At 40.6% G+C, this 20,176-nt stretch overlaps 2 protein-coding genes and 1 long non-coding RNA gene across 5 annotated transcripts in view; 1 reads left to right on the forward strand and 2 right to left on the reverse strand.

Annotated features, from left to right (window-relative positions):
* Positions 1-2,199, reverse strand: part of Epg5 (ectopic P-granules autophagy protein 5) — a 29,938-nt gene extending 27,739 nt beyond the window's left edge. For 2 of the 3 annotated variants that reach the window (XM_076814013.1, XM_076814014.1), the window contains exons 1-2: positions 1,806-2,199; positions 1,317-1,535 (exon numbers count right to left, since the gene is read on the reverse strand). In XM_076814013.1, coding sequence (XP_076670128.1) covers positions 1,317-1,535; positions 1,806-1,829 — 243 coding nt within the window. In that variant the 5' untranslated portion in view covers positions 1,830-2,199. The remainder of the gene's footprint in view (positions 1-1,316; positions 1,536-1,805) is intronic. The other variant, XM_076814012.1, reaches the window with a different exon arrangement.
* A 1,633-nt stretch (positions 2,200-3,832) lies between these two features.
* The window catches only part of LOC143369820 (uncharacterized), a 31,821-nt gene continuing 15,477 nt past the window's right edge, over positions 3,833-20,176 (forward strand). Inside the window, exon 1 of the long non-coding RNA XR_013085503.1 lies at positions 3,833-3,962. This is a non-coding gene — a long non-coding RNA (uncharacterized LOC143369820). The remainder of the gene's footprint in view (positions 3,963-20,176) is intronic.
* Positions 14,977-19,895, reverse strand: LOC143370028 (odorant receptor 9a-like). The gene is made up of 9 exons (XM_076814624.1): positions 19,677-19,895; positions 19,415-19,540; positions 19,228-19,339; positions 18,880-19,183; positions 17,432-17,548; positions 17,245-17,335; positions 17,052-17,174; positions 15,223-15,429; positions 14,977-15,125 (listed from the first exon to the last, which is right to left on the reverse strand). Exons 1-9 carry the CDS (start codon positions 19,710-19,712, stop codon positions 15,072-15,074), a joined length of 1,170 nt encoding a protein of 389 aa, XP_076670739.1. The 5' UTR covers positions 19,713-19,895; the 3' UTR covers positions 14,977-15,071.

The following is a 20,176-nucleotide window of genomic DNA, read 5'->3' on the forward strand; positions in this document are numbered from 1 at the left end:
ATGAGGAAAAATTATTCCCTCTTAATGATGGATAATTTAAAATATTTTACGTTTATTTAATTTTTCTATTATTAATTTTTTAACCATAATTGTTGTGAAAAGCTTTTGGAAACTGTTTATTTGATACTGTATTTCAGAGTTGACTAACTGGTGACTCGCGAGCCACCGAGGGCTCCTACGCCTTGCTGCTACTCTGAATGGCCCGCCTCCATACCTACCAGACTGACGATCGCAGTGGATTCGTCCTTCTTTCCTTCTCTTTTCGACTACGATCGTCAGAGTCTGGTAGGTATGGAGGGGGCCGTTCAGCGTGGCAGCAAGACAGAGGTGCCCCCCGTGGCCCGTGAGCCACCAGTTGATGACCCGTGAGAGTTAGTTGACCCTGCTGTATTTTATTCTCTTTCATAAATTGAGAAATTAAATTTTTATTCAATTATGTGTTAGTTCTGCAAACTTCAGAATCTATTGTTCTGGTTTTCTTTTTTATAATTCTATCCTTAATGCAGTGCATGCATAGATTGGACGTAACGGGTAACTAATGGGACGTATCTTTGATTGTAGCGGTGTTTGAATTTTTTTCTACAATTTTTGTGTCTGAATGTTTTAGCTACTCAACGCCAAGCCTATACCGGCTTCCGTTAATGTCATTCATTGGAAGAATGCGCCATTATTGTGGCTTTTACTCGCAAGTGGCGAAAAATCTCTCCATACAAGGGTATAGCGCCGCGATCAACCCTGTTGTGGCTTAAATTTTTTAAATTGAGATGGCTACGAGACCAGTCGACATTGCTTTCAAACCTTATTACAGTAATCTGGGGTGCGAGTTAGTAAACTGATCATAAAAGCGGAGCGCACGCCTCGATTACCTAGATCGGGAAATTCCCAATAGCTCTTTGCGACGTTAATTTGAAAGAGACCATCCGAAAATTCTCGAAGCTCGGGCATCACTGCTGTCCAGCGGTCGCTGGCAGCTCTCCGAACGTGAAGCCGGTGCATGGTTGTAGTGGAATGCGTCTGTAAGGCGCTGTTGCCATTATATGTTGAAATTCAGGAGAATCATGAGAAGAAAGTTATGAAAACACAATTAAAAAGCCTTCTTATGCTATACTATAAAAACAATTCTTTATTCACTTAATGGTAATGTTATTAATGCGTAATACAACGTAATCCTTCTACAATGTACAGAATATTAATAAATATTGTTTTTGTTTGATAATGCCAATTAGTTGCCTATACTTACTCAATATATGGTGATTCATGGATGATAACACAAAAGATAGTCGTATTAGAAATTTTAAACGAAACAATGTAAATACCTTATACTCTGCTGCTCGTGTAATCTCTTCAGCAGTTCGTTGTTCATAAATCTGAGTGTCGATCGAGGCAGAATGTAATTCGCTCTCCACATTCTCGATGCTTTCGCCCTTCGGATAACTTGTAGGAGATTCTCCGAGCAGGCATTCAAATTCTTCCAGCGTCGGAACATCTGGTATTTGTTGTTCTATGGTACGATGCTTGGATTTACCTTTCCGTTTCTGGAAATAAATATACAGATGCGTTATTATGCTGTGACCGAATTTGCGAGTAATGAAAATAGAAATGCTAATAGTAAATGTGTGTGCCACCAGATACGCATAATTTAATCAGCATCATATGAGATACAAGTGAGATGAAACTTGACATTCATGCAAATGTGGAAATTCTTTGCGCGAATATAATTGTGTTGGACGACAAACAATGAATTAATGGATAACACTTATCGTAAGTTAAATGAAAAAGGAAAAACGCAGAAAATAAGTTTTCACCTGTCGTTGCTTTGGTATTTCCATATTTGATAAATACAGGTATAGAAATAGAAAATAAAGTATTTCCCAATGTTCCTTACATATGAACTTCCAATTTATTACGCAGCTTTTAAATATGAAACACAAACACAAAAAAAAACTATATCTATCTCGCAACAACAAATGTCTGTAATGCCATACTATATATTAACATTGTAGATATTCAGAAATCTATTGCCGTTCTTTCTATAGTCTACTACATATCAAGGTATATTGAATTCAAAATTTATTGACTCTCATATTGTCAAACACCACGAAATTATCTCGTTCCGCAACTGTTTAATCGAATAATATACGTCCACTGACGAGGTACAAAATAGACCTGTCACCTTATAGACTGTTATAGACTTTTGTGTCTCACGTTCTGAAATACGTTGTTACACTATCGCGTGAACGTGGCTAGAGAATTGTATGCAATCGATATGTAATGTAGGCACGAAACTTAAAGCACGGAAGCGCCTACGCGCCACCTTCATGCACAAGCGTGCAGTGTCGCGCCTGGCGCAATTTTATACCTGTGCACACGGAAAGATGCCAGCACCGTAAAAGCCGGTGCTGGGCCCATTCACGGCGCTGTTCAGTGTTGCGGTTTCCGCTGGTTAAATTGTGTGATTGCGTGAAGTTAGCTATATGACATAGAGATATTGAAACTAGATGTAGAGCGAAATTCAAAATCCTTTGTAGCGAAAATAAATATTATAGACATGTGGGTTCGAAACGAACAACACATCTGGAAGGTTTTAAACGAGATTGAAACGGAGGACGAGGAAGACTTTATTGCCAGGACTCGTAAACACGTAGAGCGCGTTGTGCTTCTCAAGGGTTTTTCCAAGACAGTTTTTCGAACGTGCTCATACAATATTAGTAGGATACCTGAACTCAGAAGGCGTACGAGAATCTGCGATAGCATTCAGTAATTTTCAAAACTACAGTTAGGCCAAGCGAGGATAATAAATAGCTTAACTTTTCCTTGCACATCTGCGTGCCAAATTTCGACGAGCAGGCAGCTGCTCGTCTCGTAAAACGACTTAAAATTCTGCCCTCGCTTTCAATAATTGCCGATGTCCTGTTAGGGTAAAAACTCAGCTCGGAAAAGTCATAAAGTCATAAACTTTGCTCCGGCGACGTCGTCTTGACCCTAAGGGTTGCTCTTACCTATCTGCTAGATATGTATGTAATGTAAATAGACTACGTAAACGGAAAGCGTACCTCGACCACCAGCCGAGAGTGGAGGGAAGCGCGAAGGAAGGGCCAAGGACGGAGAGATGGCTGAAGGACAACCCCCCGACGAAGTTTGAGGGACCACACCACCTTGATTGGACGAAAGGATCCAGGGAAGGAGACAGAGGAACACGCCGAAATTGGAGGAGTAGGGCGCTCGGAGGTTACAAACGAGGAGTGATTTTGTAAAAACATCAGATCGAACTTGTTAGCAATACAGCCAACATCTAGCTATCGATTAAAATCCAATCTTAGGAATTATCCAGAAAGTGTTTTATTTCATTTCTTTCGTTCATTGAAATTCCCGTGCAACTCGCGAGCTGAGTGCTTCAGCGCTCCACGGGCACGGACCAACCGCCTATATAGAAATCTCCAGCAGACCGCGCAACAGCCGGTGCTGGGCCCATTCACGGCGCTGTTCAGCACCAAAAGCATTCACAATGGTGCTCAGCACCGAAAATATCGATGCTGAGCACCGTTCACAACGGTGTTCTTGATGAACGCGCACTGAAATCATCGATGCATTGCTATCTTAAATCTTTGTATTCTATGTTTGCTATTGCAGACTTAAAAATGTGTTTTCTTCAAAAGAAACTGATAAAGGAGTATAATTAAACACTATTAATAATGTTGAGTCAAGTATTGTACTCAATTGAAGCACAAAAGTAGCTCAAATTTGTAGGAGTATTGTTATAGGATATAATAATTGATTATGTATTCATTTGGCAATATCAATTTTTTTAAACCTAAATAGATTTTACTGTTGCGAGTTGCGATTCTCGCTCTAGCGGCGTTCAACACAAACTTTAGAAGCGCGAAGTTCAAAACGGATCATACGAGTGTAATAGGAAAGGGAAACAAAGCGAAGTTCGCACAAGCCCGAGGGGTTTGAAAATAGTTAGAGATTCTTTTAATGAGAAAACTTCAAGATTATAAATTAATCAATACCCGCTTGGAAACGGGTGTTTGAATAAATGAACTGCACTTTAATCCCTTCTCCTAGATGTAATTCCAGAGCAATGTTGTTAAACGCTTGATTCTAAAAATCAATAACTGTGAAGGAAATAGATTCACCAATGAGAATTTAGTTAGTAAATATTTTATTGGCTCTTAGATTTTAAGGACATCTTGTAAAGAACAAAAGATGTAAAAGCGTTTGCGTTTGAAAGGTCACTTGAACCCCGAGAGCGAAAGTGAACGGACGTGCAATTATAAACCTAGCGAAATTCTTATTTGTATTGTTTAAATTCGTTGAGTTCATTAAATTTATTAATTGTTTGTGTTCAAATAGTTTCCTTACATTATTATTTTATCTCTAAAAATCCGCGTCCAGGGAGCAGAACGCCTTAGCGTTCCACGGACGTTGTCCCGCGCCTGAATTCCCCACCAGAAGGCTACTAGTCCCCTAAGGCCACGCAACAGTATTGTACTCAATTGAAGCACAAAAGTAGCTCAAATTTGTAGGAGTATTGTTATAGGATATAATACTTGATTATGTATACATTTGGCAATATCAATTTTTTGAAACCTAAATAGATTTTACATAAACTAATATTTATCTAACAAGCAGATAAAATTAAAATATCTATGTTATTAAACCTTATCACTCAAATTAAATATCATTAAATATCTATATTACTAAAATAGTAACTTTTCATGATTAATAAAGATTAATAAATATACTTAGATATGCATCACGGTATACTGGGTATTCAAGAAAGTGTATGTGTGCATATACGTACATGGATAGACCTCATAAATTATTATGATATTAAAAGTTTAAAAATGATATGAATATAGGTTAGATATAGGATATAGGTTTGCATTCGAAATTCACATTTGTTAAAAGCATATTCGGAACTGTTTTTTAGCCAGATTATAATGTGGCTTATTCTTAGCTTATTAATTGAAATATTAATATAAAGCCAACCAGATAGATGCATTAAATTTCATACACGAACTCAACGGTGTAAACCTTATTCCGTGTACCATGCGCGTGCATGCGCGTTTCGAAAACGACGAATGGCGAACATGGAAAACAAAGATGTAAGATAGCAATGCATCGATGATTTCAGTGCGCGTTCATCAAGAACACCGTTGTGAACGGTGCTCAGCCAAAGAGGAGATATAATAAGAGGCGTCACTCGACAAGGACAGAAATAATCTGGGGAAATCACTAAGACAACCAATTTAAATGCCCATTCGGCAATGATCGGTAAACTTCAATATAGCTTGTGTTACAGTCAAAGCGTGCTAATTCAGCGAATATATACCTAGTATATACATTCATAAATAGTCAATGTGTGCACGCACTGATTTGATTGGCAAAAGTATTCACATATACATTATACTTTTTAAGTAAAGTGAAGAAATATTCGTTAATTTAAATAGATCAAGAACGATTACATTGGTTCAAAATATACAACTGAGATTCTATAAGCACAGTGAGGACTTGAGAATGTTTCAAGAGAAATTAGAAATTAGGGTTATGTGGCGCGTGCAAAGAGCAGTTATGCTTTCCACCAATCAGAAACGACCACGAAAATTGCGGTTTTCTTCAGAAAGACCCCAGACAGCACAGGGCGTCTTCAAGACGTCCATTTTACGTCCACTTTAGGTCCGAACGCCTGTCGGCTTGATTTGTGAAAATGGACGTCTTAAAGACGTATTTTGCAGACGTCTTCAAGACGTCCAGAACACGCCCTGGTTACGCCCGAAACAGATGTTCAAAAGAGGCTGTGCGCCATCTAAGAAACGTGTATAGATGAGGATACATTAGTTCAAGGAAACCATGGAATTGTAACCGCTGTCTAACCCAAATCATCCACAAAAAATGGATAGATTGCACAGGTAAACCCTAATTAGATCTACATATATGTATATAAGTATACTTATATTAATGCAATTACCCAGATAACACTGCTATCTGGGTAGTTATGTTAATTACATTTCGCTGTTATTAATTATGTTGCAAATAAAAACATATTGAAAAACTGATTTTTTTATTCCTAAGTTCATTGGGCAAGTAATGTTTTGACCCGTAAAAAGTACATAGATGTTCTTTTACATTAAATATTTATAAAAAATATATTTATAACTCAATCGTGAAAATATGATGAAGAGTTTAATAATGTAATACAAAGAAATAGGCACACAGATAACCATCTGTCTGCAGTCTGACATCAGATTGGTAGCAGGGTCTGGCATGAGAGCGCAGAGTCTGACGACATAACCGTAGTCGTCTGTGTCTGTATTTGGCTGCGTTCTGAGGTGCAGAGCCTGATGTCAGTGCCTGATGTCAAATCGGCAGCATATCCGCAGCAGATTCTGCCGTCTGTTTGACACAGTCAACAGCGCCATCTGAGGGTCAGAATTACTAAACAATTCCCTACGCGTGACGTCACATGGACGACCATACGCACCAACACAAATGTACCATTATTGCTGTAGGTGTATCCCTACCCTTACATAACCAGCAAGCAGATTCGGCAGTTTATTAAATAATTAATTCTCCTTATTTCCAAAGGATTTATTCTTTAATATTACACAGACTTGGTAATTGTTACAAAATAATATAATAATATAAGTAGTACATATAAATCCGAAGAGGAATTTTCAATATTTGAATTTACAAATCCATATACAGTACGTCCCGTAACCAGTGATACCTATTAGGTGCGATATAAGAAAATTTTCTATATTTCGACTTCTTTTTTGTGTAGAATTACTATATACCGTATTGTGTTAGCGCTGAAAACAAATACAATATTAGTATAAAATTAAACGTAACGTATGAATAAAAACGATACATGCGATACTTACTTCAGCTTCATCTCCACACAGTACACACCCTACCCTAGTAGCATTTCTAGTTGGCCAACAGTATCCCCAAGTGGGGAATTAGTTGGCCATGAAAATGCCAACAATAAATGCTACTAGGGTAGGCTATCATGCATGCTCCTGCGAACATTAAAATTTATAAGAAAACATGTGTTAAATCATTATCTACGAAACAAGACGCTAAACATTCGCACTTCGCGCATAACCATACTTTTCTGTCTTGCAGATGATGTGAATTTCGATTTCCGCGACGTAAATAATTGGAAATTATTCAATTCCATAATTACGTTCGCCTTCTGAATACTTCGAGATGATATGTCTAGATATTTATGCTTGGAATTACTTGTAATATTCTTCAGTTTTGCCAGGTTTTACCGGCACCAGCCGGCCATGTGGCAGTCAGTGGCACAGAGTGGCATTGGCAGTGGCAGTCAGTGCCGGCTGGTGCCTGCAAAAAAAGGGAAGGAAAACACTACGCACAAAAGCGAACCGATTAAAGCAATTCATCGAGTGAAGAACCGCGAAAAATACAACAAAGTCGGTATACACAAAAAATATAATAAAATATAGATAAGAAATAGGGAATTTATAAATAAGTGCAGGAAGTGAGGAAAGGCTAAGTGGAGGAAAGTAAATGGGAAAGACACAGTAATTAGGCAAAATGAGAGTATACTTTCCACCAACTACAACGAAATTTGGTACAAAAACAAAGCAAATGCAAAAAAAAAGTTCTTCATAAGTACTCCAAAGCCTACAAGTCAAACTGGCCCCAGTCCTCATCCTGGAAACAGAAAATAACCCATAAGAAACGAATAGGGAAGGAAGATAGCAGAAAAATAATAAATCGGGAAACTTACTTCGACCTCCTGTGGCTCGAGGCCAAACAATCGCCTTAAGGTCTGTGTACACATATCCGTTCCGTGCCAGTTCCGTATCCGTCGGGCCAGTGGTAAGAAGAAGAGACCCTCTACGCCCCTCTTCTTCTAACTACTGGCCCAACGGATACGAAACTGACACGGAACGGATATGTGTGCGCAGACCTTTAAACAAAAAGGGTCCGTGCTGCAGGCGGCCCGTCGGAATTCTCGGTTGAGAGCGCCGGCCAGGCAGCGCGTACGGCACACGGATAGAGGGACGGGTATGCTTGTGTGGTGTGGTACAGGCGCTAGGAGGGGGTACGCTTGGTCGTAGAATGGGGGTACGCTTGGTCATAGAGTGGGGGTAGCGCCCGTGGGCGAAAACCTACGGTTCTGGCATCACTGCCTGGTACCCCGTGGCGAGGACAACCCCCCGCAGTGCCTCATCGAATTTTATGGCTTTCGACCCTCGAAGGGGTTGGATTGTCTATTAAGAAGTGAAAAATCTTTGATTTCCGTATTTTTCATCAGATCTCTGCGAAAACGAGGCCAATTGATTCCTTATTTTTTGCCGATGAAAGTGACACTAACAACGACGTAATTCTGAAAATAATGAAGGAAATTTCATGAAAAATTCATTCCTATAACTTAATTTCGTTAATAATAGTTCGATTTACATAAAATTTGGTATGATTTTCATAGGAAAAACATAAGGAATCTATCAGCATCACTTCCATATATCTATACGATAAAGAATAAATAATTATTTTTTTCTGAAACGGTCGGAACGTGTGGATGCACCATCCGGCCAGCCTGTCAGGCCGGGCGGAGCGTGTGGGGGCACAACGGCCGGAGCGTGTGTGGCCGCCTTAAAACAAGTATCGGGAATACCGAGTGACGTACCCGACAAGCGCAGAGGGTTAATCAACGGGCTAGGGTCCTTAGCGAAAACTCTATTCGGAACGATGGACGCCGACAACGTCGAGCAGATTAACTATCATCTAGCGCAACTAGACGGGACACAAACGGCATTGATGACGGCAATGAAAAAACAAATTCAAATCACGAAAAATACACCACACCACTTACACGACGTAGAAGAAACAATAGACAATAACGAAAGATTACTAGGCGAACAGACGAGACTATTGCGGGAACGTATAGGGTCAGCATTTGTTTACCAGGTTCAAAGAGCTGACCTGTTCGATCACTTCAACATATTACAATCCTTACTAACAGACCTGACACAGGACGTTGACGATATTCTGCAATTTTACACGAGCCTAAGAACAGGCATAATAAGTACGAACGTATTGTTAAGCGTACAAATAATTAACCTGCTGCACACTAACCCAGACCTACCCAACCGCAGCGTACTTCGACAAAAATGTACTCGTAGCCGTAATAACCGTCCCGCCGGTAAATACACAAACTTTCACAATCATCGAGGCGAACCCAGTCTCGATGCACATACGCGATAATACATACGCGTTATTAGTTGTAAACACACCCATAATTGTACTCGATTCAACCAATAACCAGTACATAGTCGAAAAGAACAACGACCTAAAGGAATGCAAACAAGTAGCCGCGCAATACTACTGCGAACAACCAATGATCGCGCATAACATTAACGCCGACCGCGAGTGCGAAGTAAACCTTTGGCTACAACCTTCGGACGAATCCCCACGAAATTGCGAAATTAAATACATCACGGCAAACCACACATTGTGGATAGAGACCTCGCGACCGGACACATGGATTTTTGCAGCGCGACAACCCGAAACATTGACAATTGAATGCGGTAAACGACAAACGGAACGGACCACAATAGATAAATCAGGGATTTTAAAAATCACGGACACTTGTACAGTCACAAGCAAAGATATGATATTATACAAACGAAAAAACACGTACAGCCAGGCCGTAGGACTGTTAATGGCACCCCTGTACGACATAACGACACAAACAAACACCACAAAAGGGGCGAACATAACGAAACCCCTGACACGAATACAACTACACGAAATCCTAAAAAAAAACCCATCTGAATTCACAAATCTATATAATCAACTCAATCAGGAACAAAGCGTACTAACCGAAAATACGGATCAGGAACAATTAAATAGAATTTCATGGAACATCGCGTACCCGACGACCGCAAACATTGTACAAACCATAATGTTCATAGGTTTAACTTATTTCATGTTCCGTGATTATAAACTGCGACGAAAAATACAAATACCCAAACCAGCCAAAAATCCGAGGGCACAAAAACCAGCCACCGTACACCAACCAAAGGCAAGCGAACCAACCGAACAAGAATATAATTACGTGGAAGTCGTGACGAATTAGGGCGCAGGGGACATTTCCGACAATTGTAAAAATTTCCCCTAAGCACCCTTTCCCCAACGGGGGAGTCTAACCCAGCCAACAACCGAAAGTTACAACCGCTGCGCACTCCGATGGCACGCGCGATCGCCAAAGCGCGGGCAGCAACCGCGAGCACCGTCAGTGTTTCGCCGAGAACGCCGAAAAGCGAGCCGAAGGCGGTGACCTCTCTGGTCTCCGCTTCATCTGGACATATAAACATAGCCTGATAAACACAATACCCTTCTTTGCGTGCCGCAGTCAGGTAAAAAGTAACGAAAATGTGTGATTCTAGTCCCTGCGATAATCATTTATGTAAGATTAAGGTGTAAGTATTTTAGCCCGATTGGTCATATAGTTTTTTCGCTATTGGGTCCGCAGATTGAAAAAATTATGTTCTGAGGAAAACGCGTTTACATTTCCCTTGTTATATAAACGTACTTTATTATACTTACATCTAATCGGCGATACCGGCTGCATACAACAGGCCTTCAGCTCCTTCGTAAAGCTCGTCTTGAGCCGTTTTATGATTCCGCCGAGCGATTCGAGCCTTTTTTTAGGCCTGTGCGCTTCGTTTGTCAGTTGTTGCTATGCGCGTATTATCAACACTCAGCGAAGGCGGCGGTTCGTGGCTCGATTGTCACTCCCATATTCTCTATAATTTTAAGAACAGGAGCAAATGCCGATTACACCGATGCCGAGTATTCGCATCGCAAACACGAATCGACGGTTGATTTCATACGCGTTGTCAATCATCGGGCAAGAATTTACATATGTGTCTTTACATCAACACTTTACATGCACTTTGAATCCTAAACCTCGCTGGTCATATTTCGAGAATTGTATATCACTGTTGCACTCCTTGCAACTAAATGAAATTGTATAAGACAATAGTTCATACTCGAATCAACGGCCACATCAAAAGTGGCGTCGTGATTTCGCTGCAGTTTTGCTGCCGTTGTACTCGCGAAACTTGGATCTTCTTCCTTACTATACCGATTTCCATGAAAACGTCGTTTTTGAGAATAATATCTTGAGTGCAATAGGCTGCCTCTAGATTGCTTTCTGTTCATATTTCGAGATGTTGCCTCAACGAAATACAAAGGTGTACTGAAACGTCGATTATAGCATCAAATCGGCAGTTGCTTGGAAAGAATCCTATTAACAGTACTTTAGGTAAGGGGAAATTCTTGTATAGGAATCACCCGCGCAATAAAATTACCCGCGTTTTTAAAAAACCGGTATAGATACAGGCCTAGTGAACCGAACCCTTGGCGCGCTGCATTGGCCGCTCAGCCTTCTACACAACTTTCGGCTGTAGCAACAGAAATAATTGAAATTAGGCGACGTCACTTACCCAATATATTCTTACATATATAAACTTTCGAGAAATGTGAAAAAATGTCGATTTTTCGAACCCGTCACAATGGAATGACCCCTTAAATAACTTATCGTAGTTGATGTACAGTACGCACTCGTTATAAGCCCGTTTCTACCATGCGTTGTACGCTCGGCGACTATCCCCACCATTTATTAGAATCCTTCGGACGAGAGTGAGAGAACCCGAGAACGAGCGAGAGGGAACGAAAGAGTCGTGGTAACTTCGTGTCGACTCTTTCGTTCCGTCTCGCCCGCTCTAGGGTTTTCTCACTAGGGATTGCAAACCGGTAAATCGGTTTGAAGTTTTTTTTGACTGATAACGTAGTAGATATCGACGGAATTATGCGGTACATATACGCGCTACTATTTCTCGCGATCTACCGGCAAATATCGAGAAATACTTATTTCTCACGATCTACCGGTAAATATCGAGAAATACGTAATTTACCGGTAAATATCGAGAAATACGTAATTTACCGGTAAATTTCGAGAAATACGTAATTTACCGGTAAATATCGAGAAATACGTAATGTACCGGTAAATATCGAGAAATACGTAATTTACCGGTAAATATCGAGAAATACGTAATTTACCGGTAAATATCGAGAAATACGTAATTTACCGGTAAATATCGAGAAATACGTAATTTACCGGTAAATATCGAGAAATACGTAATATACCGGTAAATATCGAGAAATACGTAATTTACCGGTAAATATCGAGAAATACGTAATGTACCGGTAAATATCGAGAAATACGTAATATATCGAATTTCCGGTAAAAATTTGGCGAATTACCGGTAAAAATTGTATGTATAGCAATGTAGCGCATATATATGTATAGCGCATAATTCCGTCGACATCTACTACGTTATCAGTGAAAAAAAACTTCAAACCGATTTACCGATTCACCGGTTTGCAATCCCTATTTCTCATTCGCGGCATTGGTCGTGCGGAATAGTGTCCACAACGCGCCGTACGCCCGCCGCCAGCCCCGTTCGTCGGGCTTATAACGACTGTGTACTGAATAACGTACATTAGTGACCCAGAAAAAAGATTTAGCTAGCTGTAGAATGGAATATATTGGACAAGGGAATCTTTCAAATATTAGGCTTAAGCTCATGGAATTCTAAAAGTTTAATAAAGCAGCGTCGAAACAAAAAGTGTGTATTAAATTTATACAATGTAGCAAATTACATTATTGTTCATATACACAAGCATCTTTTGGCTATACTTCCGAAAACCGGTCAAACCCGATTGGGCTGAAATTTTGCAAATAGCTTCATTTTGCATAAAAATAACGTTTGCGAGAAGGATTTTTGGCGACTCGAAAATTTTTTTTTTACCATTTCAATGTCATTCTCTATCTTACCGACAGAGCGGAGAATCGGATTCAACAGTTATTCAGTGCATTCTCCTTATTAATCTCCTAAAATCTATAAAACAGAGATCAACTTAGAAAGAGATATCAGCTTGATACTGGGTATTAGTATTGGTTTTGGGTTAGTTTGGGGCGGGGGGCGCGCGCCCGCTCGCGGGCGCGTAAAGCATGGTAGCGAACCGATGTGAGTTTACACGGGGCCAAGCTTCAATGCATTCTCCTTATTAAATTTGACTCAAATTTTGCAAAAATAAAGTGAATAATAAAGAGAATGTTTGAATAACTGTTGAATCCGATTCTCGACTCTGTCGGTAAGATAGAGAATGACATTGAAATGGTAAAAAAAAAATTTTCGAGTCGCCAAAAATCCTTCTCGCAAACGTTATTTTTATGCAAAATGAAGCTATTTGCAAAATTTCAGCCCAATCGGGTTTGACCGGTTTTCGGAAGTTTCGCCCATCTTTTTCTTTGGATATTCTTCCGAATCGCTCCAGTGACCGATCAGCACAAGGTTTGAGGGGAGGGGGTGTGGACCCTAAATCTAAAATTGTAGCTTCGGCTATTTATTAGTTTCCGGAATATTAATAAAAAATTATTGTTAATTTTTTTCAAATTATTTTTTTAACTGCATACAGTGTATGCCATACACGTAGCCCTAACGGGTGTGCCTCCTGCCTGCTTGCCCCCCCCCCTCAATCTGTTCTACGGACAGCTGGACGCGGTCCCCTAACCTCCGCGTGCCCCTCAAGCGCCTAAAAGGCACTCGTATTTAGCTGAAATTCCAAGCCAATTTTCTCGAAAACGAAACGCGATGTTAAAAAATTGTATTGTATATTTTCGTCTTATTTTTACCTGTACAATCATCCCCTAGAGTATTAACTATCAGTAGAGTAATAGGTACTACACCCTGTATATGATGGATCGCAACCGCAAGTTTCTGGTTTCAGATCAAGTTTCAAATCTCCAAACTCACATCGGTTCGCTACCAAGCATTACGCGCCCCCGCACGAATCTAACCGCAACCAATAATAATATCTGGAACAAGTTGGAAAGCCGAATGCGTTTTGTCGGAATAACTCAACTGAATTACTATAAGTGTATTAGTAATATCTCGGAAACTAATAAATTCCCGCAGCAACAATTTTAGGTTTATGGTCCACACACCCTCTCCTGAAACCTCGTGTCGATCGGCCACTGAGGCTATTCGGAAGTACAGCCTTTTTTCAGGTGTTTAAGGTAAGCGAAATGTTTTCTTCGTCAACTATTGCAGTTAAAAGGGGTGGTTGCAGATAAAGCTACGGCAATCGTGCAACGGTATCCGAACATTCCAAACCCGCGGATCTTGATCCAAGTATTATAACGATCTGATTGCAATTCAATTTGACGATAAAAAACGTCTACTTGGAGTAACGTTTAGTAAAACAATTTATCATATATATATTAAGAAAAAATTAAATTGATAAATGATATTTTATATAAATAAAAATATTTTACACGTGAAGAAATATTGAAGAATGGTTAGCAGTATTAAATTACTCGTATACCCTGTCTAGGAGAGTGACCAATTATTAAGAGCGAAATGCCGGACATTCCTAGGTACATAGGGAGTTTATGGTTTATGGTATCCGTTAAAAGTTAAAACACAATGGGCGGTATAATGGCAAGGTAGGAAGTGTCAGAGCGGAGATAATTTCGATGTCAATACAGTATATTTCTCCGTGTAATCTGGTGCTCGTTAAATTCTTCCTTAGATATCATATCGATTGGTTTTTATCAACATTACTAAAAGCCTGCTCTGAATTTTCTTTCCCATCTTTCAGAAAACCATTCACATTCAATTTCCATTTTTTTTTCACGGTCGTACAACAAATTGGACGATTCAACACATTCCATAATGTGCTTCTTTTTGCAGCAGCATTAGCAAGTCAATCAATTCTATTCAAACCGCACAAAACTGTGTAATTATGAGAGTCTTAAAATACGTACCTACGCTACACACTATTAAATAACTGTTGAAGATTCACAGAGTATGATAATTTTACTCGTGCACATAACAAAGATGTATATACATGTTTATCATTAACATTTTCCGAATTGAATAGCATTTGAAGTACTTGCTGTTAGTAGGCATAGTACACACTCCTTCGCCGAAATCATTGCATAGAGTAATAACGAAGACTCACTCCTTCATTGAGAGTAACATCGTAAAATACGACATGCATGTTTTAAAAGCCTTAAAATTGAAGTGTATGGTAAATTAGTTGTCACTTACGTCACGGCGCGACGTACGGGCTTGTAGACAGCCGTATTATTTCTATATTATTTTATACCGCTCCAAAATTCGCTATGCTCATCTCATAGAATCCTCCTGCAGTCAGCTGGCAGGGTTTGCTAGCCCTCAGTTGCATTATGTTCATCATTTGTTGCATTCTCGCAGACGTGTGGTACCATTTGGAGCTGTAGCTGTTACAAGATTCTCCACGAATTACACTTGCTTCGATTATAATTATTCCCATAGTTAAGTTCGGGATCGGATACTATATTGGCCGGTGAGTCGCGTGGGGGATATTCTCTCACCATACTGCTTGCCTGCCTCAGTGCTCCTTTTCTTAACGTTTTCTGACTCGCTCTCGTTCCATCTCGCTCTGGGTTTCGCAGAACAAGAGTGAGCCAGAAGTGGTGGGGTAGCGCCAAGCTCTTGACGTTGTTACGTGGTAAAGAAAACACTCTTATCTTCCAAGTAACGTTATGTAGTTTATGGAAGGATAGGCCTTTGATCTAAGAATGCAAATCGTGCTTATGGTAACTTCGTCGTGACAAGGTATGCGTCTATGGCGACGGTCTGTACTGGAGTCTCTGGTGTCGGTGAAGCTTCGGGGGTTTTATACTCCTTGAGGGCGGATAAATCAGGTGGGAAACATTTGGCGGTAATATTATCCGGGGAAATGTATCAGGAAGATGTAACGAGACGATCCAGCGGGAAGATCTATTGGGAACGGTGTAGCGTAGGCCTGCCTTTTAGGGTGCAAGTACCTCCTCAAGTTCTGGGATCCGGGCAACAGGCGAGCGCGGAACTGTTACATTGCTAACCGTTGCGCGGGTTTTGGGACAACTGCAAGAATGTGTGTGCGCGCCCATACGCGTGAGGCCCAGCTACGTACTATTACTGCACAGAAAGAAGGCTCTTGTCAGGCGGTGCAGACCGCCGCTGTGACGATTGGTTTTTGTCACTGAGTGGTGCACACTCATAAAGACAGAGCACACGTATTTTTGTTATTGGCGGAATCGGCCACACTACTTACTACACTCCATTCCATATAAGAGCGGACTTACGCCCCTACCGATTTGCGCAGGTCTTACGGATCTGGCACGCGCGATTGGTCGTAGCACTTTTGCGATTGGTTGTAGCACTTTCCCTGCTGGTTTCCTATCAACATCAGTACATCCCTGCGCGGAATGAGTCCGCTCCAAAGTGGAATGCGGTGTAGAATGTAACAGACGGAGGTTCAAGCGGAGCTAGCGGCGGACTGCACCGCCTGCCAGGAGCCTTCTTTCTGTGCAGCTTGTAATAGTAGACTCGTGGTACGAGCCAGTATGGACGCACGCACAGTCTTGCAATCTCCCGCAGCCCAAGCTGTGGTTAGCAACGTAACAGTTCCGCGCTCGGCTGTTGCCCGGGTCCCAGAACCTGAGGAGGTATTTGCACCCTAAAGGGCAGGCCTGGAATAGCGGGTGGATCTCACGAGAAGTTAGGTATTGATCCTTTGTCTGGGGCTGTTTGGGATAGTCCCGGATGATCTTTATCTGTTGCCGCCAAACAGACCGGCCTTTTAACAACGTGTAGGCCAAATCGAGTTCTTAGCGTAGAAATACATACATCAGAATAGGTGTGGGTTAGGTCCGAAAACATTCAGGAGTTCTATTTGTCAGAACATTGATTTTTTCTCGATAGCGTTCCCGTTACCCAACGATACCGTTCGGGGGCCGAGCAACTCGAACTGACAAATCCACGATCGTCCCTTGGTGGTGGCTGATTTCTCCTCGATCGCTGTTCGCGAAAACGAACTGACCGGCCAATATACATATCTGATCCTGACCTTAGTAAGTACTACGCCCTCTGCTCTGTTAGGTAGCTGAAAACGTACATATGGTCCAGTACTTCTCCGCTGTAATCCGCGAGTGTTTGCCCGGGCACACTGAGGAAGTACAAATGGAATTTCTGTGCACCGAAGAAAACAGCGTATCTGACGGCTTGTTTCAGGTCGTCTAGGTGCATCATCGTCTGTGAAAGAGAATGTCAGTGCGTTCATCGGTTCCCCGAGTCGGCATTATCCCAGCCAATCGTCTCTTACCTGAAAAGCTGTGGCGCTAACGCCGATCATGTTTAATCCGACTTGAAGCAGGAAGTTCATTCGGTTCGTTGCATCCAGGAACTCAAAGAACCTCGAAACAGAAGGGAACGAGCGAATTAGTTGAATTCTGTGGCATCGATCGCCGCCTTTCATCGTTTCAGTTTAGTATTATTCAATCAGTACAAACTGGATGGCTTTATTGTGGGCGACCACGCATTCCCTAATTTTTTCGAGTTCTTCGTCCATCGAGATGCGTCCCATTGTAGCTACATCGTTGTGTTCTGTTGCTTTGGCAATCATAGATCTGCGTTTATCACAAGTAGTCGAATGAACAAACGTTTTCTGTATTTTTTGCGAAAGTAATGAATATGATAGTCGCCCGATTTCATTTTGAAGGGACAATTACAATGAAGTTAACGATGTGCGCGGAATGAAACATCGATTACTGAATGTTAAATGCGTTGAAAGAACACTTGGGAAAGTTTCAAGACTTTCGTCTGCCTCGGTATCTCTGTTAATTTATATACGTATACAAAATTAAAAATAAAAATTAAAACCGTCTTCAAAAAAATAAAAATGCACTAAATAGTAAAAAATAATTTTTTCGCTTATTTAATCTACGACTCTCAATTTTTTTAAGTCGGCGCCAGATTTACACGGCGATCTGATGAGGCGCTGACATAAAAAATTGAGAGTCATAGATTAAATAAGGAACAAAATTATTTTTTACTTTTTAGTGCTTTTTTATTTTTTTGAAGTCGGTTATAATTTTTACTTTGTAGTTCTTTAAGTTATAGATGCACTTGTCAAAAAGCCACCTCCTCACCGATTTCAATGACAATGACTTATGTTGTCAAGGTCATCATTCTGAACAACATTTCCCTTCAAATTTTTTGGCGGTCAGGCCGACTACGATCAGAGATATTAATGAAAAACTTTCGGCATAATATATTGAAATCTGTTTCACAACCGATGGTATTAGTATTGATTGGGGCTAATTTACGGCGGGGGGCGCGCACGCTTGCGGTAGTTCTAGTGTTAACTGAAGTTTTTTGCGAATATCCCGTAAACTAAAGCCGACCACCAAAAAATTTAAAGGGAAATGTTGTGTGTCAAGGCCATTGAAATCGGTGAGTAGGTAGCTTTTCAACAACTTTACCAAGTTATATAACTACATTTATTTAAAAAAATATTGTTAGGTCTACACAAAGAGCTGCTCGTAAAAAAATAACCGTTTGCTAGAAACGGAAGATTCCAAAAATAAGCGACTTAAGAATAATGAGAATAAGGATGTTCCAAATTCGTTATAAGGGGTCTACAACTCAACGCGCGGAAATACTAAATTAAATAATAATAAATTATGTAATTTGGCGAAGTTTGAATTAACCAATACCGGCAAAGTATTGAGCCAATATTGATCTAGTTTAGGATGGGACCACCGAGGCATCACCCTCTTTTGAATAAAAAAAGGACCATCAAAATCGGCCCATATGCTGAGGAGTTATGCGCGAATAAACATAAGAAGAAAATACATACGAGTCACATCTATAACCTCCTGCTTTTTGAAGTCGGTTAAAAGTGCATGATGTATTGCCACATTGTGGTATTTTAAATTCCTATGTTATACATATTTACCCGCATATGGCGAACATCGCAGATGCATGATGAGTGATGATCATGTTTAAGGAATCCACGGCCAATATGATTGTCACAGTGACAATGGAACACCAGGCTGAATGCACGTATATCGTGAAAAAATGGTCTTCGTTGTTCACAAAGTAGTAAAGAGTAAATATCTCTTCCCGTTCTCGTGTCTCGTTCAGCGGTATAATGACATCCAGTATCGGATTGCACAGTGGGATCGTCAGGAATGGTACTAAAAATGAAAGCAGCGCACCTGAAAAGTAATAGGTACGTAGTAACTGATCCCAAAATATTTCTCAGAAATATTTAGCGCGAAGACCACCAGAATAAAATACCTACTTCTGTATAGGTACGCGATATTGCCCCCTTTCTCGGTAACATCCTCTAATATGTCCCTGGTGAACACTGGATTTGCCCAGTCATTTTCCACGGTGAGAAATACCTTTCTAAACTACAATATTTGACACTTCTATGATCCCGCGCGTTTAACAATCGCCTGTTAGTGGAGCAAGTAAATTGTACGTACGTTTTCTCGGTTGAAATGCAGGCTTAATAATTTGATGAGACCGGTAGTGGTCGTACTAAAATGTGGTAGAGTCTCGATGGCTCCGTCCAAATTCTTGTTGTATATTGATACATAGAATTGCAATAACTACCGAGTCACAGACAGCGGTCGTGCGACAATATTATCTGATTATTATTCACTTTCACATTTAGGGCTCGTTAATTCTGCTTTTTGATCTTCCATCGGTAAGATAGAGTAACGAATTCGAAAGCGTTCCACTTACCGTCGGTATAATGAGACTTATGCAACTGCACGCCATCACAGTTGCACGGCATTTGTTGTTCAAGTCCGATTGAGTCGGATATTGCCCTAGAAATACTAGGTATTTTTTCAGTGGTTTGTAATAAGAAACGTCGAACGTGCCGCTTCCTCGACGTACTCTTCTATGAACCACCGAATGCCCTGAATGCGATTAGGCTTTCGATTACATTCAAACATCGGGATAAATTATTGCAGCGTTACTATAATAAATGAAGATACGCGAGGGTCTGATTAAATAACTACTAAGAAATAACGTGACATTTAGGTACGTTTTCATCATTGGCATATCAGCACATCAATTTAAAAAATAAACAAAACCGCAGTTCCGCCCCAGTTACAGTAAGTTTACGATGAGGTCCTAACCGTGAAACAAATATGACTGTAGTACACGTGGCATGCTTTCGTCTTACTATTCATAGTTCGGGATCGTTTGCTAGCAACCCCTACACCCAGACAGAAGTG

This window comes from Andrena cerasifolii, chromosome 6 (assembly GCF_050908995.1).
Source record: "Andrena cerasifolii isolate SP2316 chromosome 6, iyAndCera1_principal, whole genome shotgun sequence".
NCBI classification, from domain to species: Eukaryota; Metazoa; Arthropoda; class Insecta; order Hymenoptera; family Andrenidae; genus Andrena; species Andrena cerasifolii.